Raw genomic sequence first — 26265 nt, 5'->3', positions numbered from 1 at the left:
TTGAGCTTATGGATCCAGAGGGTTATGGTCTATGATGGAAAAGTGAAGGAATGGCAGTAAGTATGGATGAGAGCTTATATTTCAACCCGCAAAAAAGGAGGAGAGATAGACCAGCTTAAAAGACCACAAGTCTTTTGAGAGCTCAAAGTCTAGCCCCCCTTCATGACACACTTCCTTCCACATGACCGCATCTCCTGTGCTAGCTAGTTATGTTATCTTGAAACAAGATAGAGTCATCAGAGAGGAGGGAGCCTCAATTGAGAAAATGTCTCCATAAGATAGGCTGTAGGCAAGGCTGTTGGGCATTTTCTTAGTTAGTGATTGATGTGGGTAGGCCCAGCCCACGGTGGAGGTCTAAGTTCTATTTAAAAAAACAAAAAAAGCAGTCAGAGAAAGCCATGTGGAGCAACTCAGTAAGCAGCATCCTCCATGCCTTCTGCTTAGGCTCTTGAAGCCAGGTTCCCACTGTGCTTGAGTTTCTGTACTGACTTTCTTTGGTGATAGAGTATGGATGTGGAATCATAAGCCAAATAAACCCTTTCCTCTCCAACTTGCTTGTGGTCATGGTGTTTCCCCATGGCAGTAGTAATCCCAGGAAACCTCATAATCTTCCCCAAACAGCTCCAACTACTGAGGACCACCATAGCTATTCTCATTCAGACCACCACAGACATGGATGGGGTGGAATCTGGTAATAATTGGGAGGGGAAACTGAAATTAGTGAAATTCTCAAAGAGTTAAAATAAAAACCCTTCAATATCCAAATACTGTTTCCAAGAAGCACACTTCACTTCACATGCACAAACATCAACAAATTAACAGTCCAAAGATGAAAATCAGCATGCCAAGTTTCATACATGCTGATTTTAAACATGGCATAACAAGTTTGATATCTGAGAAAGTAGACTTCAAACCAAAGGTAGCTAGAAAGATAAAGAGAAGTAACTGTGTAGTAGTAGAGGCAATAGTGCATTAAGAAGATATTACACATCTTCCCAATTTACAGATGCAATGTGCTCCCAATCACAATCTCCACAATATTATTCATAGAAATTAAAAAGTCATTTTAAAGTATCATCTTAAATTTCACAGTCACAAAAGACCAAACCAATCTTAAAGAAGAATATTGGAAAAGAAGGAGGAGAAGGAAGAGGAGGAGGAGGAGGAGAAGGAGGAGGAGGAGGAGGAGGAGGAGGAGGAGGAGGAGGAGGAGGAGGAGGATGCTGGAAAGATTATAATTGCAGATATCAAATACATTACAGAGATCTAGCAATAAAAAAGCAGCATGATATCAGCACAAAAACTGACATATAGATCAATGGAACAAAACGGAAGATTCAAACATGAGTAACTGTATACAGCCACCTGATACTTGATGGAGTCGAAACTACATACTGGAGGGGGGAAACATCTTGAACAAATGGTAAAATAGGGTATCCCAAAACAGAAGAATTAAATTAAACCTAGATTTATCACCCCTCACAAAAATTAACCCCAAATGTATCAAAGACTACAATGTGAAAATTGAAACACTGAAATTGCTAGAATAATAAGAATAATACATATCTAGCATCCTACAGGACACATATTGAAAAAGACTTCCTGTTGTATCAAAGCAGATATTAAGATTCATAACCAAACCCCACCATGATGATAATGGACTAAACCTTTGAAACGGGGTTAAATGTTTTTTAACCCCCAATTAAATGTTTTTCTTATAAGAGTTGCCTTGGTCATGGTGATCCTTTGCAGCAATAAAGCAGTGGCTGAGACAAATATAGCAGAGGGCTGATATCATATATGTGTATACACACACACACATTCAAAAAAACAGATAGGAAAACAAATAACCCCATTTAAAAAGTGACTGTCTGAATAGAGCTTAAAAAATGAAATAAAAATGACTAAGAAAAAGCTCAAAAAGTGTTCAACATCCTTAATAATTAGACACATGCAAATGAAATCAGAATGCTTAAAATGTAGAAAACAACTGACAAAAATTCTAGAGAGGCTTTGGAGAAGCAGGAATCCTCATTCACTGATGGTGGAATTATAAATTGGAAATAAGGGTAAAGAATTCTCAAAATAAATAGATAAATAAGTCTCCCATATGACCCAGCTCTACCTGCTTTGCATACATCCAAACCTAGATACCCTATTCTATAGCTACTTGCTCAGCCATGTTCATTGTTTCTCTATGTAACACAATAGCAATTAAATGGAAATTACCTAAATATCCTGCAATTGATGAATGGATCATGAAAAGGTGGTACATATGCAGTATGGAAAAAATATTATTCAGCTGTGAAAAAAATAAAATCAGGAACTTTGCATTGCAGGTAAATAAATGGAACTGGAAATATTATAGTAAGTGAGGAAACACAGATTCAGGGAAAAATCAATACTATATGCCCTCTCTTTTGTGGCTTCTAGTTCTGATTTTTCAGATGGTAGTATGCAACTTGGAATAACCTTAGAAACCAGAACAAGTGTGAACAAGGCAGGGGAGGAGGAGCACTAAAGAAGAGAATTGCTACAAAGGAGGAAATTAAAATGGCAGAGGTCTCAAATTGGGGCTGAGTGATATTGAGTGAGAGAAAGAAAAAAACAATGGAAGAAAAATAAGTAACACCAAGATGTTCAGAAAAGCCAGAGGAACCATATTATTCTATACTTAATTAAAATTACTTATTATATATACACACAGAGGGCGAGAGAGAGTTTTAAATGATGTTATTCCACTTGGATTGGTAATGCCATGGGGTAACAAAAGCCCCAGCACCAGGCAAAAAAAAAAAAAAAAGAAAGAAGGAAAGAAAGACAAAAAAAAACCTCCAAGAGACTAAAAATAATATAATTTAATAATGTTGTCTCTGGTGGCAGACCAGAAAATGAAGATAAGATCCTACTGCTAAAAACACCTTGGGCACAGGACCTATCAGAATCAAGCTACAGCTGACCAGCTCTCATGGTATTCAAAGGTGTCATGCAACCTGGCAGAAGAGAAAAGCAACCAATAACCTTGCACAGTTCTAAAGCCAGCAAACCAAAACATGACAAAAAACACCCCCAAAACACCCAAGTGCAACAGTGGTACTTACATCTTGGGAGTAATCAACAGCTGTCCAATTGAATTTAAGGCACATTCAGTAGAATGGGATTTATGCCTAACACTGTAAACCTGGCTAATGCTTTGTTGAAGTCATTGACCCTAGAGAACCTACCACAGCCACTTTCCTGAACCAACACCATCCCTATCTACATCCTAAACTTTTGTTCTTACACCACAGAAAGGTGTAGCTCTCACCCCTTGTCATAAAACTTGTTTGTTTTATTCTGCAAGCAAATGGAGAACGAGTTGGCTAATCTTGTGTCAATTTGACACACCTGGAATTATCTCAGAGGAAGAAACATTACTCCAGAAATTTGCTTCATAAGATCATGCTCCGTGTTGGTAAGACTCCTGTAGGCTCCTGCAGGGCTTTTTCTTAATCAATGTTTGACATGGGAATGTCCAGCTCAATGTGGGCAGGGCTAATTCTGGAATGGTGGTTCTGGGATCCTAAAAGAAAGCAGGCTGAGCAAGCCATGGGGAGCAAGCCAGTAGGCAGCACTCCTTCCTGGCTTCTGTATTAGCTCCTGCCTTCAGATTCCCATCTAATTTAAATTGCCACAACTTTGAAAATCTGAAACAATAAAGATACAGACAAACAAACCTACTGACTATTAATCAGAGCACAGAAAATAGTAGCTATCACCGAGTAACTTTGGCAGTTACTTTAACAACCTGTCCGTAACTTTCCTATAACTGAAGAAAAACTTAGTAGTTTCAACATTTTTCAAACTAACAACTTAATTTGAATTTTTATTGATTTTATCTCTTTTTTTTTTTTTAGAAAAAGATTGAGAAATGGGGATGCCAGTGTGTTTCTATGACATGGTAAGGGCAAGAGCTGATATGTGTCCATGTGTGGTGGGAGATGTGGGCATGGACTCCCTCTAAAGTAATGAATAAGCTCTTGCATCTTGAGGTCAGGAGGTTGAGTTCTCATCAGTTCTTAAAGAAAGAATGAGGTAGTCCAGGCAAGACAAGGGGCAGGTGTGGAAGTGTCTAATCAAGAGGTACATGCTTAGTGTATGGTACAGTGACCATACATTAAGGGGAGCTCGCAAAGCATGCTTTGTCATGCTCACAGCAAACTGCAAGACACAAATTTTCACAAGAGAGGGAGGATAGACATTACATTCAGAGGGGAAACATAGAGAGCTCTTTTGCCCCCACTTGTCAAAGTGATGAGAAAGGTAACAGCCACTTTTGCACCTGAGATACCCTTTAAACTCTACAGAAAGCTTTTTATGTATCCTTTCATTCCCATCCAGATGACAGTGTTACCCTGTTTACAGCCTAAGATACAGAATAAATTACCAGGACAAAAACAAACAAACAAAAAAAAAAAAAACAAAAAAAAAAGAAAGAAAAAAAAAAACACAAAACAAAAACAAAAACAAAAAATATGCTGCAATACAGACAGGAACCACAAGAGGAAGGTTCCCCTTTATGCTATTGATAAATACAAACTCACCCAATGCTTCTAAACATACCTTCCATCCTCCTATCTCAGCACAGTGCCATGATCTTGGAGGTAAGTGTTTGTCTTGCTTAATATGTGAGACAGATTTTGTTTTCTTTTAAAAATCTTATATTACATGTCTATATGAGTGAGTATATACCGTGTGTGTCTTTCTGCTTCTGGGTAGCTCACTCAGGATGATCCTTTCCAGGTTCCACCTTTTACCTGCAAATTTCATGATTTCCTTATTTTTCATTGCAGAGTAATACTCCATTGTGTAGATGTACCACAATTTCTGCATCCATTCTTCAGTTGAGGGGCATCTGGGCTGTTTCCAGCTCCTGGCTATTACAAATAAAGCTGCTACAAACATGGTTGAGCAAATGTCCTTATTGTGTACTTGAGCCTCTTTTGGATATATACCTAGGAGTGGTATGGTTGGATCTTGAGGTAGTGCTATTCCTAGTTGTCTGAGAAAGTGTCAGATTGATTTCCAGAGTGGTTGTAAAAGTTTACATTCCCACCAGCAGTGGAGGAGGGTTCCCCTTTCTCCACAGCCCCTCCAGCACATGTTGTCACTTGAGTTTTTCATTGTGACAATTCTGATAGGTGTAAGGTGAAATCTCAGGGTTGATTTGCATTTCCCTAATGGCTAATGATGTTGAACATTTCTTTAAGTGTTTTTCTGCCCTTCGATATTCCTCTACAGAGAGTTCTCTGTTTAGCTCTGTTCCCCATTTTTTAATTGGATTACGTGGTTTGCTGCTTTTCAGCTTATTTAGTCCTTTATATATACTAGATATTAGCCCTCTGTCAGATAAAGAGTTGGTGAAGATTCTTTCCCAATCTGTAGGCAGTCATTTTGCTTTGATGATGGTGTCCTTTCCTTTACAGAAGCTTTTTAGTTTCATGAGGACCCGTTTATTGATTGTTGCGATTAGAGCCTGTGTTTGTTGGTGTTCTGTTCAGGAAGTTGTCTGATGTACTAATGAGTTCTAGGGTCTTCCCCACTTTTTCTTCTAATCGATTTAATGTGTCTGGTTTTATGTTGAGGTCTTTGATCCACTTGGACTTTAGTTTTGTGCAGGGTGATAAGTATGGATTTATTTTAATTTTTCTACATGTCAACATCCAGTTAGACCAAAACCATTTGTTGAAGATGCTATCTTTTTTTCCATTGTATGGTTTTGGCATCTTTGTCAAAGATCAGGTGTCTTTAGGTTTGTGGGTTTATTTCTGGGTCTTCTGTTTGGTTCCATTTATCCACCATTCTGTTTCTATGCCAGTACCATGCAATATAGGATAAACCTACTAAAATCTGTCCATCTAAAGACACTAATCAAGAGAGAGGACCCTGACTAAAATGCTGAATCCCCATCCCGAAAGACAAAGAGGAAGAACATCAGAAGAAGAAGAATGGGAAAAGGAACTGCCTATGACATAATCTGATTGGACTGCTCTTTGATCACCTGTCCCTGAGTGGAGAGTAGCCTTACCAGCCCACAGAAGATGACGATGTAGCCACTCCTGATGAGATCTGATAGAGTAAGATCAGCAGGAAGGAGAGGATGATCAGTGGACATGGGTAGGGGCATGTGTGAAGAAGAAGGAGGGAGGGTGGGATTGGGACCAGGGAGGGAGCGGCTTATAGGGGAATACAAAGTGAATAAAGTGTAATTAATAAAAAAATCTTGTAAATGATTTGGTGACTTTTTTGTCTTCAAGAGACTATATTTCTGAAAAAAGAAGCTTCTTTGATGAAAGGTAATATGTACATATATGATATATATATACATATATATATGTATATATATATATGTCTGCTGATCTGACAATGCTCTTCATAAGAACCATAGACTAACAAAAACCCCAATACTGTGTCTCTGAAAACTAAACAAGCTATTGCTGCTGCTCATAGTTACTTCTCAGCTGGAAGGGAAATCCCTCTTGCTGAAAACAGCACACTTTGGACACCTGACTCAAAAGACTAAATGGATCCAACCTGATCATCTCCTCCCTGCAGTCTACCATTCATGGTACAAAAGCCTGTTCTGTAAGCTACCAAGAGAGGGCAGCAAATAACACTTTTATCCAGGGGTGACACCTATGAATCACAATAATAAACAGCATAACAAGATATCCCTACCTTGAAATAGTGGTATTAAAAGCTTCGTGGATACCAAAGCAGTTTAGTGGGCCTTAAGACCTGCTCAATGAGAAGGAAATTTTGCCTGGTACTAGAAACTTAATCAACTACCCAGGGTTAGTGAGGTCAAAGATTGTAGAGGAGAATATGTTACTTCCACTTTATGAGAGTGAAACAGTTTTTAATATACTATTCTATAGAAAGGGGCACCAGAAGAGAGAAAGTGAAAACAACAGCTGATGTGCTGATTTTATAAGAGATGGTGTTTTTAAGAGTCTTTGATTAAGAGAAACCCATGCCAACTTGCCATTGAATAAAATTTTGTGAATTTACTTTTGTTCATTCTTGTGAGTAGGAAACACACAATGTAGATAAACACTGTGTGTGTGTGTGTGTGTGTGTGTGTGCTTTCTTTCTTTCCATTATTTGGCATGACACACATATGGAAGACTATAGATGTGCTGCTTCCCCCCATGGCCCTGACAACAGATTCTGTTATTCAGGGGACATGATGTGAATGTTTTCATTAAGAATCAAATATTTTTCATATAAATTTGTAAAAATCCTTTCACTAGAAATGTAGGCAGAAAAACTGATGCAAAGTTTTGCATTCTTATTAAATTTTCAATCTTTTGTTTTCTTCTAGGAAAAAAGACTGCATTGATAAAACTAAAAAGGACATGGAAAGTCATCCATGTATTACTAGGTTTCATAATAAATTGCATGTGCTGTGTTGTCCATTAAAAAAAAAAGATCTGAAATTTAGCCCATGTTATTACTGATGGTTTCCAGTTCGTTATAATGAGATCAACAGGTCCTCAAGGCAGACTAGCATTCTCCCATGCCCATACAGGAAGGCAAGACAGGGCACAATTAAACTTGCCCCATAACTTTCAATACATTTCCTGTTGGGGCGGTTGCACCACACAGAGCAGTAACCTTGCCTGTTCCTCTTAAGCACGCCATATAGATTAAGATCTGGGTTGAGACAAAACATAGAATATTTCACTGCAGACAAGAGCTAACAACATGCTGATGCTGAGCCTGCTGGGAGCAACCCTCAGCTTCTTTTGTTTTGGTAAGGATGTTTCCTAGCACAGGATCAGGCTCTTATCCCTGAAGCTCACTGGGGGAAGAGGCCATTGTTTTCTGCTGAGGCCCAGAAGGGAGGGATTATCAGGATTCTGGCTCATAAACTACTTCTTCCTTTAGAGGCTGATGTCTCTGTGCTCTTTCCATCAGCAACCAGCATGGCCCAGAAGGTAACTCAGGCTCAGACTTCAGTTTCTGTGATGGAGGAGAAGACTGTGACATTGGACTGTGTGTATGAAACCAGGGAAAGCGCTTACTCCTTATTCTGGTACAAGCAAACAACAAGTGGGGAAATGGTCTTCCTTATTCGTCAGGACTCTTACCAAAAGGAAAACGCAACAGAAGGTCACTATTCTCTGAACTTCCAGAAGTCAGAAAGCTCCATCGGACTCATCATCTCAGCCACACAGATTGAGGACTCAGCAGTGTATTTCTGTGCCATGAGAGAGGGCACAGTAGCAGGGACTTTTACAAGGGCCCCACAAAAACCTCAACCAGAGATAGAGGTTCTGAGGAAAGACTTCACAGGCAGGAAGAGGCAGGGCTGTGGCCACACACGTACAAGATAGGCTTTGGCAATAGACCTCAGTTCAGTTCGTGTGAATGTCTGTCTATCTTTATAACTTACCTGAAGTGTGCATGTTCAGGGCCTGTGTGGGTCCTGCAGAGGTCCTGCACCAGGTCCTCTGCATAGAATGAGAGACAGAAAAGAAGTGGATCCAAATGAAAGGGGAAGTGAAGAGAAGCTGACTGACAGGCAGATGCAGTAGTACGTGTGTGTAGATACCATTATATATGTGTATACACATACATATCATATCATATCATAACATATCATATCAATCATATCATATCATCTACTATGACTTCCAGTTAAGTGTTTTTGTGGGATTCCTGAGTGTGTGAGCAAGTAAGTCTCTGATTCTTGTGCTTTCTCTTGGGCTTTTGTGCTTCTGTTGGTTTGAGGTGATAGGTTTTATTTTTATTTTAATGTTCTGTTCGTATCTCTGAGAAGTCTATTCTTTTCTGATGAGAGACAGTAAAGGAGTAGATCCAGATGTAAGGGGAAGTAAAAATTAACTAGACCCCAAGTCTATACAACTTAATGAACTTTTATACACTTAGAATTGGCTAATGCCAACTTTACTTTTCCAGGTATTGATAAAAGTGACCATACACATATTTTGGGTTTCGCTGAAGTGAATAATTCAGTTAGAGTAGATTGTTCATTCAACATTTTTTTCATTGTACATGTAGGTGTTGCCACCAAGATTTTACAGCCGTTAGCTGCAGTCATTTTACATTGTGACTGCATCCAATATTCTTTTCTAATCTCACAGCTCACTGCTACCACACTGCACTCTGATCTGTCTAAAGAGATTCTGTCTTTTGTGTTCCTTCTGGTGGTACAAAATTGCCTCACTGAATGGTACCTGTTAAGGCTTACAGTAATTATCTTTGATTCATTGATAGGTTTATTTGTAAAATTTAATTCTTACATTACCTGGCTAGAACTAGAATTGTAGGAGCGTTGGGAGGTGATGCTTATTATTCCTGGTGTGCAAGACCAGCATAATCTCTTGCTGCAATCACCTACAATATGACAGGTGTCACTCCTAGGATTAGGTTACATTTCATAAGAAAGTCAAGGAGTAACAAAGTCCTCAATCACTTTGACACATGCTGAATTTGACTTTGAATTAGCACAACAAACTGGAAATTGTAAGTTTCAGGCCTGTTATAATAGTTTTATTTACTCAATTTACTTTTGTAATTATTTTCTGGCTCAATAATTTTTAATTGGGTCTTCTTATGGCATCACATTTATAATGTTTCCCATGAAGAGAGAAAAGAAAGAAAGAATATTCCTAGCAACATCATCAAAATTTCTACTCATGATGTACTTTGATGATACTTAGAGCTTTAACAATAAAATATTATATAGTTTTCTGAACAGTGATATTTCTGGTAGGTTCCTTTAAAATATGTTAAGATACTGCATTTTTTGCCCTCTAAATTTTTTTGTCTATAATATTTTAAATTCTAACACTTCAGGTTTCTAAAGTTTAGAAAACCTAACTTTTTCTTGATATATGACTGTTCTAGCTTCTTTTCCTTTTGCTGTAACAAACTATGAACCAGAAGGAAGTCTGGGATGAAAGGGTTTATTTTAGCTTACAATCTTGGGCAGGAACTCCAGGCAGGAGGGAGTGCTGCTTTCTGGCCTGCTCAACTTGCTCTCCCATACAAGACAGGACCAGATATCTGCTCAGGAGCAGAAATGTCCAGAGTGATCTGGGAACTTCCAGATCAATCACCAATCATGAGACTGATCATCTACAAAGATGCCCAGAGGCTAAGCTGAAGGAAGAAAATACTTTTTTTTTTGGGTTCCCTCATACAAGCTGACTGTAGTTTGTGTGAAGCTGACAAAACATTAACCCATAGAATTTTCCCTGGTTCATAGACCATCCTCTACTGAAGAAACAAAGCTAAGAGTATATGGGAAGAACAGCCTGAAACGCAAAAATTTATGTGCCTTATTTTAAAAAGAGAGGCCACACAATGTCGTTGGTAGGGAAGTTGGATGTATTTGTCAGAACTGGAGGGAACAGATGAGTATAATAATAGTTCACTGCACAACATTCTCTAAGAACTAATAAAAAGAGAAAAATGGATGAATTTTATAAGAGGTATGGGTGTATGTACACTTTTATGTACACTCACCACATTAAATACCATAGGATACATGTGCTTCAGTAACACAGGTGTCAACTAGAGACCTGTCTGCTTAGGGTGAGGTTTCAAGTTTCTTCACAATGACTTGTTAAGCCACCTGTGGTGCAGGTTGAAGGGAAATCAGCAGAGGGCGCTGATTCCTTAGATGTGGGTTACATCTCCTTCAGGTGGCTTAACATGACAGACTCACTGTGCAGACAAAGGTCCTTGTCCATGAGTGAGGGGTTGGATGAGGTCCTGCTGAAAACTTGCCCTGTGAGGTTGATGCACTCAAGAACCAACTGTCATTTCTTCTATGAACATGCTTCCTGTCACCTGCTCAGTTCTTGTGCTCCTCTTCATGCTCAGTAAGTTATTTTTTACCCTAAGCGTTAATGATGTCTTTGTCTTACAACTATGGCAGTCTTTAACCTTCCTCCTCACATAGAATAGTAATTCCTCATTGTTTGTTTGTTTTTTAGGAAGTAGCAATGGAGACTCAGTGACCCAAACAGAAGGCTTGGTCACTGTCACAGAGGGGATGCCTGTGATGCTGAACTGCACCTATCAGACTACTTACACAAATACTTTCCTCTTCTGGTATGTGCAATATCTCAAAGAAGCCCCTCAGCTACTCCTGAAGAGCATCACAGACAACAAGAGGACAGAGCACCTAGGGTTCCACGCCACTCTCCACAAGAGCAGCAGCTCCTTCCACCTGCAGGCGTCCTCAGTGCAGCTGTCAGACTCTGCCCTGTACTACTGTGCTGTGAGTGACACAGTGAGGGAGAGTGCAGGGGAAGCTGCACACAAACCATAGGTGCAGGAGGCCTAGGGGAGCAGCCCTGTGAGGGAGGCTGTGTGCTTTCTCCACGTGCTCTCACCAGCTTCCTGAAAAACAGCACCAAGTCTCAGGTCAAATATCTAGAAACCTAGGAATCTGTGGAAATTCTCACTGACAGGATGGAAGTCAGTGGTAGAGACAACCTAGGCTGTGATCCCTTGAAATAATGTTTTCTCCCTAACTGGAAGTCTTAATAGCAAACTTCTCCAGTAAAACCCTGACATAGGCTTTATCTTTACCAAGATGTCTTACAAAACCTAGGGACTTAAATTCTCCAGCAATCTTCTGTTATTACCCCACAAATTTACGATTTAAATAAGAAAGCTAGACTCTAGTCATTAAAATTGGGCTTCAGTCTCATTCTATAAATTATTTAGATTACAACTTACCTTGGTCCATGTTACAGAATGTTCCCCAACCTCTACTCTTAGTTACTTGTCTATTGCTTTGAAGAGATACCATGGATGATCAAGACAACTCATGAAAGAAAGCATTTCATTAGAGGCTTGACCACAGTTTCAGAGGGTTATTATCATGGTAGGGAGTGCAGCAGCAGGCAGGCAGGCTGGCATGACCCTGGAGTAGTAGCTAAGAGCTTACATCTGAGTACAAGCAAGAGGAAAAGAGAGAGTGAAGCTGGGCCTAGCTTTGGCTTTGAGGTTCCAAAGTCCAGCACCAGTGACACACCTCCTCTCACAAGGCCACACATCCTGATCCTTCCTAAATACAACATAAACCGAGAGCCAAACATTCCCATATAGTAGCCTATGGAGGTCATTCTCATTCAAACCACCATGCTCCCTGTCAGCCTTCACTTAGTGAAGCTATACAGCTGTTGTAGGTCTGAAGATCATGCCCAGAATGGCATTTCCATTTCTTTCAAAGGTTCTTCCACCTTTTCTTACACACGTTGTATGTAACAGCCAGGTCATGAAAGTCTCTGTCCAAAAATCCCTTCCCCTTAAAGTCTATTCTTGTTTGCCATTGTGCTGTGCTTCAATCCCAATGATGTGGTGGACACACTCACCTGGGATTAGAGTTGGGTTCTGTCATAATTTTTCTGAAACATGAGAAAGGAGGCCAATGTTTTTGATTCATCTCAATTCTGTAAACAAAATGCTGGTTTAAAGTAAAAAGCTCTAAGACTTACACTTATCTCTCTGTAATAAATAAAGAGCTGAAATAATAATAAGAGAAAACCCACGATGTCTTTCAAAGAAGACTCATGTTTGTATATACAAAGGTCAGAAAAAAATTACACATTCTATTATTGGTTAAGGAGAATGATGAGACGTCAAATTGCTTTTCTAAACCCCCAAAACTACTTATAATGGCATAGCATAGAATAGAATCCCTTTTATGAGAGCTTGTGAAATCTAATAAAAGCCTGAATGTAGGCTTAGATTTTACTTAAACACCTTTACCTCCCATCCAACCCCCAAATTTAGTTAGGAGATTAATAGGAAAAAGGGTTGTAGACCTCTTTTATCTACTTCCTACTGGTTAGGATCCATGGGTCTTTAAGAGATTACCAAACTCAGTCCACTCCAAAGGCCAAAACCATGCAGCACCATGAAGTCAGTGAAAGCCAGAAGACTTAGGTGGTTGGCCCCAACAAGTTCTCTGGGACAGTTCTCTTTGCAAAGAATGAAGATCAGCTCAGTGATGTGGATCCAAAAAGGGATGCCTCTCTGTGGTCTTTCATTTATCTCTTCTACTCAGAGTCCACCCATGGATGTTCTCAGCTGGCCAACATCATTCGCCTTGCATGAGAGAGATGACAGCAAAACACCACATGCCCTTTCGCAAGACCACCTCCAGCAAAACATCAAGTGTGCAGTTTGCAAGAAAACATCACATGATAAAACTGAGTCTTCAGGGAAACCAGAAACTTGCACTTCACATGAGTTCCAGGAGTGGGAACCCTTCTTCCAAGTTCTTAGGTGGTTCAAGAAACTGCTCCAAATAATTGCCATTACCCATTGTTACCCCCACAGAATTTGAAGATAAGATCATAGTTCTAAGAATACCACATACCTTCGACAAGGACTTGTGAGGACTTAACTAAAACTGACCTGACAACTCCTCCCTAATGACAGGTTCTCACAGTATCCAAAGGTATCATCAAGATCCCAAGGGAGAAAAGCAATAGATAATCCTACCAAGCTATAGAAAGACTATGAATCAAAACAATGACCAAAATGGCAAGAAAACCCACAGAAATGCAATGGTAGCACTTTCATCTTGGGGGAACTAATATATGCTTCATTGGACATAAGGCCTGTTCAACAGGAAGGAATTCAGGCACAATACTGTAAGCCTAGTTAACTCCCATGGCTGGAGATGTCATAGACACTAGAGGAGAAACAGTTATGGCCATTTTTCTAAATCAACATAGCTTCTAACTGCATTTTAAATATGTATAATTACTCAAAAAGAAGTGTATTTCTCACCTCTCATCAAAAGAAGCTTCCTTTTGAAACAAGTAGAGGATAGTACAGTAATGGGCAAATGGGCAAAACTCAAAGAGTACCTGGCCTCAAGTTATCTAGTGTAGTTAATACATCCAGAATGCCATTCCTATATACAAGGCTCAGGGATTAGCACAGAAGAGGAGTGGGAAGGAGTAGTAAGAACTGGAGGGAGAATACTTCTTCATTGCTGATGTGAATACAAATGGGTACAACCAATAAAAAAATCAGTATGAACAAAATGCTGTAAACAAAATGCTGGTTTAAAGTAAAAAGCTCTATGACTTACACTTATCTCTCTGTAATAAATAAAGAGCTGAAATAATAATAAGAGAAAACCCACAATGTCTTTCAAAGAAGACATTGGTAAACATAGAGCTAACACAAGATCTAGATGTTCCACTCTTGAGGATTTAACCAGCAGATTCTACATCTTTCTACAGAGATACTTGCTCTTCCATGTTCATTGCTGTGCACTTTGATCTGTGTGAAGAGGGTTCTGTCCTTTGTGTTCTGCATTTGGCCTAAAACCTACCTTAGTGCATGGTACCTGTTAAGATTCCAGGTGACTTTATTTTAATTTTCACACATACACACACACACACACACACACACACACACACACACACGAAAGGGAAAAACTTACACTTCTGGGTAGTAGTTAACCCTTAAGTACCTTGCTAGAATGAGAACTGTGGTAGTGGATTTGCTAGGTGATGATCCTAACTCCTGCTCCCTGGTGTCTACACACAGCATAGTCTCCTCCTGTGTTCAGAATCTAGACTATGGCAGGTGTAACTCCTAAATTGTGTTTTATTTTATGAAAAAGACCAACAGATTGCACAGGCAATCCAGTTTCTCCTTAGTTCACCACACCCTGAATTTGACTTGGAGTTCATCAAATGAGGATTGTCCATGACATGCATGTTTTTCCAAAATGCAATTTTACAATAATTGTTTGTATCTATACTTCCCAGTAACATCAATTATAACATTTTCCCACATGTTTTGGTGGCATTGTGTAGAACTCATGCAACTGTGCAGTGTTCTGAATGCTAAGTTCCTCGCACTTGTTTTGAAATGTGTAAAGATTTTGTAATTTTATCGCTAAATTATTTTCAGCCATTTCAGCTCATAACTTTATATTCTTTAAAAAAAGGCATGAGTTTTACAGTTAGAAAGCATACACCTTCCTCTGTGCATGGTCAGAAAGCCTTGGGATTCCTCATGCAAAGGCAGCAAGGACAGTGGGAAGTCCATTACAATTGTAAATGTTTTATTTCTCAGATGGGACTCTAGAGGACAGTCCATTCTAAAGAGTTAATGGCTTCTCCATAGAGCAGTCTGTAAATGGACTTATGTAATAGGACACATGAAAATAATTAGAATAAAATTTAATTTTTTCTTAAGTGAATGGAACCTATATGCTTCTTGGTTCATTTACTCATAACCTTACCTGGTAATAGGATAGTATAATTCATTGCATGTTTTCAACACATTTTGTTAATATTTGCAATAAACCCCAAATGATCTGGACCTGAAAAGACAGCTCGGCGAATAAGCACACTTGATGTATCAATGCTAATCTTGTTGTCCATGTTAGGATTTTTGTCTTTCTTAAGCTTGCACAGGCCTTGTGCAGACTGTCACAAAACTGCTCCTTCATAAGTTCAGCTGCCCTGATGTGTCCAGAAGACATTGTTTCCTGTAGTCATCCACCATCTCTGGCTCCAACACTGACTTTTCTTCTGCAATGATCCCTGAATCTCGAGAGGAGAGCATGTGGTAGACATGTGCCATGAGGGCTGACCATTCCACAGTCTCTTCTCTGCACATTGGCTGACAGTGGGCGCAGGGCTAATCATTGACCAGTGTAGTGAGTTTCTAACGAGCACGGAGAGCTCCATCAATCTATATGTACATGATGCAAAGACATTAGGAGTTGGATTCATACTATAACCATTCAGAAAACTACTATAGTCAGTTCTCCCATAGGGCATATGATATTACCAAAATTATCAACACACATTAATTGTACAAATTAGTGGGTTTGTTGTGAATTTTTAATGTATGCTTATGTGACAATTTCCTCATATTCATCTTGTCTTCACTCTCTGTTGTCCTCTCCTTTCCCTTTGTCCCTCTTCCCCTTCTCTTACTCATTTGTCTAACTTCTGCTTTCAGATCATATTTATTTTCTTTTTCTTTACTCCTCTTTTGCTTTTGTTTTTGATTGTTCATTTGTTTATACAGATGAGAACACATACATATTGTGTATGTCTACAGGTCTGCTTATTTTGCTTAACACCTTGTCCTTAAATACTATCCACTTTCCTACAGATGGCAGGAGCTTATTTTTTCCTAGTGGCTGACCATTACTCTGTAGTTTCAGGGACAATATTCTGTCCATTCATTGGTTGACAGGTGGTCCCTAGGCTGTGTCTACATCTTGCAAGTCATGAATGGTGCTGTAACACACAGGCATATGCAAATGTCTCTCATGAAATGACCTCTTTCTCCTGGATAAATGTCCATAAGTGGTATTAGTTAGATTACTGGTCTTTCTTCCTTCCTTGCTTTCTTTCTTCCTTTCTGCTTTCTGTCTTTTCTTCCTCCTTGCCTTCCTCCTTCCCTCCCTCCCTCCGTTCTTTCTTTCTTTCTTTCTTTCTTTCTTTCTTTCTTTCTTTCTTCCTTCCTTCCTTCTTTCCTTCCTTCCTTCCTTTCTTTCTTTCTTTCTTTCTTTCTTTCTTTCTTTCTTTCTTTCTTTCAGAAAAACCACATTATTCTAGATGTCTATATCAAGACACATTTCTAGCAACAGTGTATGATGGTAGAATGGTAATGAGGGGATTTCTGATTCTCATGGCTCTATTTTCAGCAATACCAAATTTGAGAATAATGGAGAAGTGCTTCCTCTGTCAGAAATAGCTTTAGGTAGTGTTAGTGAAGGGTGGAGCCAGCTGAAAGAACTGAGGTGCCTGTGAAGTTGGAGTCAGTGTTCTGTGGGGGATAAAAGGCCACCTGAGTTCTCCCCAATCTTCGGTCTAGGAGAAATGGGCAAGGTCCTGAAAGCATTGTTTTTAGTCCTAGGCCTTCACCTAGCTGGTAAGTCATGGAAGGGAAACCACATATCCCAGGATATGTGATTGATTCAGAGGCAGGAGGGAACTGCGGCACCAGACAAAGTCATCCTTCTTGAAACCATCAGCAGATCTTAGGAACCTAACACCATTTGCTGTGTTTCCCTACACAGGGGTGAGTGGCCAGCAGAAGGAAAGACATGACCAGCAGTAGGTGAGACAAAGTCCCCAATCTCTGACAGTCTGGGAAGGAGGGACCACAGTTCTGAACTGCACTTACGAGAACAGCGCATTTGACTACGTCTCATGGTACCGGCAGTTCCCTGCTGAAGGCCCTGCTCTCCTGATAGCCATAAGTTCAGTGTCCAATAAAAAGGAAGAAGGACAATTCACAGTCTTCTTCAGTAAAAGCGACAAACAGTTCTCCTTGCACATCACAGTCTCTCAGCCTGGAGACTCGGCCACCTACTTCTGTGCAGCAAGGGCACAGTGCTTCACAGACACCTGCAGCCCAGACCCAAACCTGCAGCTAAGGCTCCAGCAAAGCCTGCAATGGGGCTAAGCCTGGAGGGTGTGCAGGACCAGGTGACAGGGGGCACTGTGAGTATAAGGGTTAGACTCCCTCAGCCCAGAGACAGACCAAGATTAAGTCTCAGCATGCTTTTCTACATTCTCTGTTTGCTCTTCAAGAACAGCTGGAGTTTTAGATCCATTTTCTTAAGTAGTCTAGAAGATTTTTTTTCCTCCTTTGTTGTAGAAATAGTTTCCTGTGTGTTTGGTTTGTAGCAACTATGAATTATGAAGGCCCTGTTCCCTACACTCTTGTCTGAACGCTGTTCATGTATAGTTGTTACAGCCCAGTGTCAGGAGACCTTGACTTTGGCCTCTGGGATAGAAATCACATAGTCTTTTCTTCTACATTAATCTCCTTGATAACTAGGGCATTGGGAATTTCTATGACCAATGAACTCTTCTACTTCCTCTTCTTTTGCCTCTTATGTCTTCATCTGCCTTCAAGAAATTCAGGTATGTAACCCAGGAGGCCCTCACAAGGATGCAGGTGTGTTTAAAATAGATGAATGACATCAGTGGGGAGGAAAGAATGCGAATTAATCATATAATAAAATTACACAACGTTAATTGAAGAAATTATTTTACATGTGTATTTCATAAATGAACAAAATATAAAAATGAACATAAAGGCTTAGTCAATAGAAGCTGCTGCAGTATTTGTAGACATCAGCAAAACACAGAATTAAAGATTCTTTCACTGCCTAATAGTTGGCAAGGATTGCTCACTTAATGCTAAATAAAATCCAAAAAGCTTTCCAATCGAGAAAAATTTAAATTCGTTTTTATGACACATTGTTAATGGCTTTGGAAGCCCTAACTTCTATGGGATCCTTACCAGGAGGAATTTTTGATGCTAGATTTGGTAAGCTAGCCTGAACAACAGAGTAAAACTCTGTCTCAGAAAACCAAAACCAACAAAAACATCATGGAAGACATTATACATAAACATCTAAAGCCTACAAGTTCTTTTTCTCATCTACAGTGAATAGTTTTTCAGTATGAAAACAGAACAGTCACATAGGAAAATAAAGTCAGTTGGCTCTTAGCAGTAGGAGATAGATCTCACAATACCAATAAGTGAACTCCTCTTGGTTTTCAAGGTCTTCTATCCCTGTCAAGTTTTAAACTTGAATCTAAACAAACAAACAAACAAACAAACAAACAAAAACACCAGAATATCTATCTGATTGAAATAGGCTTCATTGAATACAACAACCTAGCTTGGAAGTCAGCAGAAGAGTGAAGGCATATTTAAGGATGTGCAACAGAAAACTTGGAAACTCTGTGTACCTCAAGACACACCCTGAGCATCCTAGGGAATAAAAGGCTGGAAATAACTTCAAGAGTACTGAGGGAAGGTGAGGGCGAGTTGACTTAGAATAACCCAGTCATCACCACGTGGGTGTCTTCATACAGTTATCAAGCAAATTCTACTTTTAGAGATTGAGGTTTGATATAAATTTCTTCATCAAATGCATTTTCAGCATACAGTCAAGGAGAGTCTTCATTCCTTCAGGGTCTGAAGACAAAAACGTTTATATTGGGCATTGCTCACATATACACAGATGTGTGAGTGAAAGATCATTTAGAAAGGGGGTTTGTTTTCATGAAAACTATAACAACTATGGAATAGCATCAAACATGGGCATGCTTCAGTGCCAGTGAATGACATTGCCAAAAATCTGGTCACAGACGCTCCTCACTCTCATTCTTCTCCTTCCCAGACTTCTGAGAAGAGTGCCATAGAGTTGTGTCATCACAATAATCCTTTGTTTGGGTCAATGGCTCTCCAGAACCCAAACAGAGACTTCAGACTCACAAGTCTGTTTTGATTTCATTTTTCTGAGCTGATGCTTTGTGCATGTTGAAGTCCCAGTGGTCTGGTGTGAGGATTCATGGTTTGTCTTTGAAAAGAGGCCAGGACTGATGTGATCATATTTCATTGTCAATCAAACCAGAGTCAGAACAGTTGGAAGTTGAGTGACTACAAGCAATACATTAAGAATTCTTGTTGTCTTCCCATTCCTTCATCCTGTCCACCAATTTCATGTTCTTTCTCTTCATCTCACTTTCAAAAAACAAAAACAAAATACCCCATACAACAAAAACTATACACCCACAAAACAAAACCAAAAGTTCAATTAAATTAAAAATTCCAAAACCAAACAAAACTCATCTAGCAGGAGTTAGAGAAGAGGAAAATTCTGATTAAAAATATTGTATTAAAAAGTATTAATTTAACAGGTAGCAATTGCTACCTCTTTAGAAAGGGAAAATCTCTTTTCTTCAATATAGAGACACCAAATTTACCAACCACGACACAACCAAGGTAATGCCATCCTGTCCTGACTCCATTTTGTTTCTTCTTAGACACTTCTCAGTCAAGTCTGCCTTAGCAACACATTTGGTATTTCCTTCACCCTGACCTTGGTCCAGACATATTGACCAAAGTAAGTAATATTTGTACAAACTAAACATGAATTAAAATAGTTTAAGAAGGCAAAAGTTAAAGTTAAATGTCATATTGTGCCTGAAATACCTACTATGTACTGTCAAAACAAATGTTAAAAAGTTCCTATGACAATGAAAATCTAAAGACTAAATACTGGCTTGTCTTGAGAAGGCCACTCAGGCCTTATCACAGATTGATTTATTGACTTTGATATTTTTAATTTATTGCTTTATTTTGGTTAAAATAGAATTACATCATTTTTTACATATAACATTATATCCCTGAAACCCCTTCTGTGTCCTTTATCTCCAGCCTCTCCCAAGCTCTCCAATAATAACTGCCAATCCATGGCCTCTTTTTCTATGATTATTGTTGTTTTACACAGATGCACACACACACAAACATACACACAATTATGTAAATACAACCTACTGAGTCTGTTTTGAGTTGGTTCCGTGTACATGACTTCAGTTCTGACCATTTGCTATTGTATCCCTAGGGATGACCATTTATGGCTCAAAGCATTACTGAGGTGTCTGTAGTTCCTTGTATAGCTACAGAAGGCCCCATGTCATTTCTGTAGTAAAAAAAAATTTCCTTAAAACACACAAAAACATTATAGGTATATGTTATTGTTTTAGTCAGGTGTGTAGATACGCGACTGAATCATAGCAGGTGACTATGATTTCCCTCATGATCTAACAAGAGTGTGTTTCTGCTAGCTGCAGATAGTTTCTGTGATTGTCTCAACTTTGGAATTCTGGGAACTTTTCAGAGGATCTTTAAATGCTAGAGACCCAAGTAGCAGAGTTGCTGTTCTTGGGTGGTTGTTGGTTGGATGCTGTTTGTCAAGTAGTTGTATACAAAGAATCAATTAGAAGTTAGGTATCCTGATGGAGTAGATCAAATTTACCCAAGGAAACCTGACACCGCAGATAAGCAAGAAGTAGCCTAATGATAACATTGCCCACTTTCACCTTTATTGGTTTTTCTCTATAAGAAATGAAGAACATGGGATGGTGAAGAGTAAAGAAGAAAAAAAGAAACCCAAAATGTAGAAACATCCAGCTATAACTTTTCATGGCTAGTGGTATCATCATTGTTCAGTACTTGTTGTGCAGACATACTTTTGTGGTGTCAAGGCTATTGCTCCCCCATCATTTCTAACAGAACTTCTTGCAGCACACTTCCTGGTCTTCTCGTTCTTATACTTTCTTGTGCCTTGTTTTCTTCAATGTTTTTTGAGCCTTCATTGTAGGAATCTTGTTGTAGATGTACTTGTCTGGGGGGGGGCTCCCATAATCAGTTGTTCTCTTTTTTTTTTTTTTTTAATCAGTTGTGATTTTCTGTGATGGTCTTCACCTGCGGACAAGAAGAGCTTTCTTGAGAGGCATGAGAGGTAGTCTTCCACGTCTCAGTCCAAAGTATATGGCATCCTCAGTTGAGACTTGCTCTTGATCTCTGAGAGGCAACCTAGCACAACAGCAATAGTCAGCATTCTTCCAAGAGCCTCTTGGATCCCTTGATCAACATAGTGAAAAAAGGTTTCCCATGCCTGGTACTTGGTTTCCTGTTTGATGATCCTTATTTTGAGGGGGATATTGCCAGACCAAGCGGAATAACTTCATTAAAAATATATATGACATATAAAGGTAAACATGAAGCAATAAATATCATTAAGGGTATTTCAAACATCCTCAGTGGTATTTATCTTCTCTCTTTCTTCTTCTGTATTGACCTCTTTGCCATCTTCCAAATGAAGCCCACCATTATCCTCATTTTCCTCAACAACAGATCTCTAATTGTAGTTCTTTAAATACTTAGTTTCATTCTTTTTAAATGTTTAATGTTATTTATTTATTTATTTTTATGTGTGTGAGCTGGGTGGAAGCACACAGGTCTGTGTGAGTATACAGAACCTTGTATACATACATGGGTAGACATATCTGTATGTACGAAAAAGCCAAAAGTTGGTGTCCATGCACTCAAAGGTAAAGTTTCAGGTTTTTCAGAAAACATAACTTATTAAATGTGTCCTGAGACATTAAATTCAGTATTTATCATTAGCAACTGGATCTTTTAATCGTTGAACTATCTGTCCACCAACCTTAAGGTTTATCTTCACTGGGAAGCATTGTTTATCAATTACATCACAGGAAAGTCAAAGCAGTATTTAGAATTTGACCAACTGTCCACTTCAGCACTTAAACCCAGTGTATTCCAAAGCCATGTCTCAGAGGCTGTGTCTATACAGCTTGCAGAGCTCTGCAAGATCTGGAGATCTAGAGCAGGGGCACAGCCCTGCCACCCTGTGCTGCCCATGCTGCTGTGGCTCCCATGGTCTCCTTATAGCCACAGAGAGAAATCCAGGGCATGGGCTCTCAGCACTAAGCAGTGAAATGGGCAGAAGAATGTGACTCTGATCCCAGCAACTAGTCCCTGAAGTACATGTTGATCTGCTTTTTTTTTTCCTCATAAAACTGGAGCTCTTTCAGAGACCTTTTTGCATTTTCTCTTCTGAGTGCCTTTAGGGTAATTTCCTCCATTGGGATAATGAGAGCAGATCAAGGATTAAGAGCTATATTCTAAATAGTGATATAGCTGTACACAAATATTCAACCACAAACCCATGTAGTAACATGACTCCAATGCTTGCAGGTTATATGTATCTTGGACATGTAATATGCTTAAATCACAGAGAATCCTGCCATGCTTATCATGAGACTGGTTTCTAAATTAAAATACACAGACTTTAACAAGTGAGATAGAATATGACAGTAAAATGTTACAGAAACTTCTAGGACATGTAACAAGCAAGAGTTCTCTGTGTGGAGAGAACAGAACACATCCTGTGAGTACAACCTGATGGTAAACTTTTAAAAGCAAGTCAGTTTTTTAGCAGTGGATTTTAAAATTATTGTAACTCCTCACCCAACTGTGTATGAATGTGTCTGTGTGTGCATGTGAACCAGTGGTCATTACTGGTTATCTCTCTATATTTGCCACATTTGTTTATTTATCTATTTTTGTAGGAACTCTTACTTAAACTGAAGCTCATCAATGACTGACTAGTGAGACCCCAAGATTCTCCTGTCTATGCTTCCCTGACCTCAGACTGCAGGGGCAGCCGCTGAATCTGGATTCTTTTGGGGATCCTGGAAATCCACACATAGGGATTTATGATGTACAGCAGTCAACTTACATAATGAACATCTTCTTAACCTCTGAAGACTATTATTTTATTCCTGTTACAATTTGCCAGGGCATAAGCAAATGGGGATCTTCTGGAATGTGATGGGATGCTCTTTACAACATGTTGTAAAACTAGCTTTGTAATTGCAGAATTTAGGTAGACCCTTGCACTGAGCAAAGGAGGAAGACTCAGATACCATTGTTTCACAGGGAAATTGATGGATCTGAGACAATTTTATTTTTTTATTAAGCTTAAATAGACAATCAGACAATAGATGGAGGGAAATAATGGTCTGCAAGTGAATTACATATCAAACATAGATGATGATGAATTTTACTTTGGTTCCCGAAATCATCTCCCTGAATAACACTCAGGGATGCAAAGCTTCCCCCTCAGCCGGAATGGATTTTTTCAAACTCCATTTTCAGACAAGGAAGCAAGTAGAGGCCTGTGGTGAGCTACCCTTTTCTCTCTGTATGTGCATATGATCACACCAAACCACATTTCCTGCTTGAGGCAATGTCAGAAACACAGGAGGTAAACATGCTCAGTGCCTGGCCCTCAGACACTGAACACTGAGCTGAAGCAGAGCTGACACACTCATACAGAGGGACCTGTGACACATGCCTCCCTGCAACCTGCTCTGTGTGTTGGTGGCCTTGGCCTTCTCTGGTACGGACATTTTACATATAGCTGAGGATATTATGGCCTTTTACATGGACATGAGGGCGAAGAGGGATTGGAGAAAAGTAAGCAGAAATGTCTTCAGTTAAGTTTGCCTTTGGGTCTTATGAGGCCCTCTTCCAACACTGCTTTGTGTACATTACCATAGGATAAGCTTTTTATTCTTTCCTCTGGTTGTTCTGCAGGATGCAATGTGGCCCAGAAAGTCACTCAGGTCCAGTCAACTGCAAGCAGTCAGTATGGAGAAGTCACCCTGGACTGTTCATATGAGACAAGTTATTACTATTACCAACTCTTTTGGTATAAGCAGCTTGTTACTGGAGAGATGATTTTCCTTATTAGCCAAGTTTCTTCTTCTACTGAGAATGAGAGGAATGGCCGCTATTCTGTCACATGGCAGAAATCAGCCAACTCCATCAGCCTTGTCATTTCAGCCTCACAGCTAGAAGATTCAGGGACATATTTCTGTGTGCTCCGAGAATTGACCCACAGTGTTTGAAGTGACAACAGAAGTTGAACAAAAACTGGAACTCCTTAAGCATAGCCCATCGCAGGAGCCCAGCTGAGAAGCACACCTGCACATGCTGAACAGGAAGTCTCACTGTGGATGCTTCCTCTGTGGTCTGCATCAGTAGTGTGTTTCTAAGTAAAACCTCATCCCAGGCAATTCAGAGACAGTTATGATGAGTGGTTTTCTTTTAATACTTTGTCTTGAAATTATTTACTTAAATATCGATCAGAGAATATGTGTAGCATTTTCTATAGTTGGGAATATTGCACCATAATAATTTTTTTATTTATTTATTTTTATTTATTTTTTATTTTATTATTATTTTTTTATTTTATTTTATTTTTTTATCAGTTACATTTTATTAACTCTGTATCCCAGCAATGTCCCGATTCCCTCCCAGTCCCTCCCTCCCTCCCTCATCTCCACCGTGCCCCTTTCCAAGTCCACTGATAGGGGGGACCTCCTCCCCATTCATCTGATCCTGTTTTATCAGGTATCTTCAGGACTGGCAGGAGTCTACTGAGCGCATCTGAAAGACTAACTAGCAGTGTTTTCAAAGCAAAGACTCATGACCAACCCTTTGGCAGAGTACAGGGAATCATAAGAAAGAAGGGGAGTTAATCTGATGGGGAAAGGATAGGAGCTCCACAAGGACCAAATATATCTGGGCACAGGGTCTTTTCTGAGACTGACATTCAACCAAGGACCATGTATGGATATAACCTAGAACCTCCACTCAGATGTAGCCTGTGGTAGCTCAGTAACCAATTGGTTTCTCAAAGTGAGGGGAAGAGGGACTATTTCTAACAGGAACTCAATGACTGGCTCTTTGGTCTCCCCACCCCCGAAGGGAGGAGCAGTCCTGTTAGGCCACAGAGGAGGGCTTTGCAGCACCATAATAATTTAAAGTGTTAGTTTCTCTTCATATTGGCAACAGCACACACTTCAGAGGAGTTATCTGGAAGAGCAAAGAACATAATTTTCTTGTGAAGTTACATTCAGAGAAGCAGAGCCATCATGAGTAAAGTGATCAGAGACAGATCATAAGGACTTCATCCATGAAATACTGGTGGTTGCTGCTCTATCCCCACAAATCATTGTCTCTGTATCTGATACTGTATCTGAGGTGCTGAAGGTCAGCTAGATCAGCAGTTGGGAAGGAGAGTTACGTGAGGGTAGCACATGGGTGTACTGAGACTTGTGGAAATACAGTGAGACCCAGAAGATAATTGATGTCTGCAAGGACGAACTGCCACAAGGCTCAATCTCTCTAGTTTTGGGGAAATTCAGAAGAAGCCATCGTATTTACCAACATGATAAACACACACTTGCCCTAAAACAAAGAGAAGCTATAAAAGTGAGGAGTAGAGGGTTAATGGTAAATGGAGCTGGCACCTCATTGACATCAGATGTGCTTGGAGCCTGAATCTGCAGAGCTATAACATAGATTATCCAATATATAATATAAATAATCACTCATGATTTTAGTCTTCTACTGTTGCTTTTTCCACGCTCACTCCAAAAGAGAATGACACGGGGAAAGAAAATCTGAGAAATGTGTTTCTGAATGTGTATTTAAAGATTTTTTATAACATAAGTGTAAACTGTTTTGCCAGCATGTACAAGTGTGTACTGTGTGCATGTCTGGTTTTCATGGAGGCTAGAAGGGGCATTACATTCCCTGACATTGGAGTTATTGAAGGGAATGAGTTACTATGGAATGCCAGGAACTGAATCTGATTCTTCTGCAAATATAGCAAGTGATTCTAAGTACTGTGTCTAAGTTCCAGCCCCCAATTCAAGGAAAGCTCTTTGACTCAGCAGTTAGAAGTCACAGGATAACTGTCTGGGTTAACAAACAATGCCAACTATTTGTGTTTCCAGGAAGCATCTTTCATAAAGAAGAACATCTGAAACTGGTAGTCAGAGG

General features: G+C 39.5%; 1 pseudogene and 3 gene segments (V, D, J or C); all 4 read left to right on the top strand.

Moving 5' to 3' along the window:
* Positions 1-7746: 7746 nt before the first annotated feature.
* Positions 7747-8378, top strand: LOC132656320 (T cell receptor alpha variable 19-like). The segment is given in 2 exon segments: positions 7747-7795; positions 7960-8378. Coding segments are annotated over 2 exon segments (468 nt in total).
* A 2465-nt stretch (positions 8379-10843) lies between these two features.
* LOC132656612 (T-cell receptor alpha chain V region CTL-F3-like) lies at positions 10844-11347 on the top strand. The segment is given in 2 exon segments: positions 10844-10895; positions 11010-11347. Coding segments are annotated over 2 exon segments (390 nt in total).
* A 5548-nt stretch (positions 11348-16895) lies between these two features.
* Positions 16896-17484, top strand: LOC132656611 (T cell receptor alpha variable 23/delta variable 6-like; annotated as a pseudogene).
* A 6279-nt stretch (positions 17485-23763) lies between these two features.
* Positions 23764-24323, top strand: LOC132656319 (T cell receptor delta variable 1-like). The segment is given in 2 exon segments: positions 23764-23812; positions 24010-24323. Coding segments are annotated over 2 exon segments (363 nt in total).
* The last annotated feature ends 1942 nt before the right edge of the window (positions 24324-26265 follow it).

Source organism: Meriones unguiculatus, chromosome 9 (genome assembly GCF_030254825.1).
Source record: "Meriones unguiculatus strain TT.TT164.6M chromosome 9, Bangor_MerUng_6.1, whole genome shotgun sequence".
Lineage (NCBI taxonomy): Eukaryota > Metazoa > Chordata > Mammalia > Rodentia > Muridae > Meriones > Meriones unguiculatus.
The sequence above is the reverse complement of the archived record's forward strand: the minus strand, read 5'-3'. Positions and strand labels throughout refer to the sequence as shown.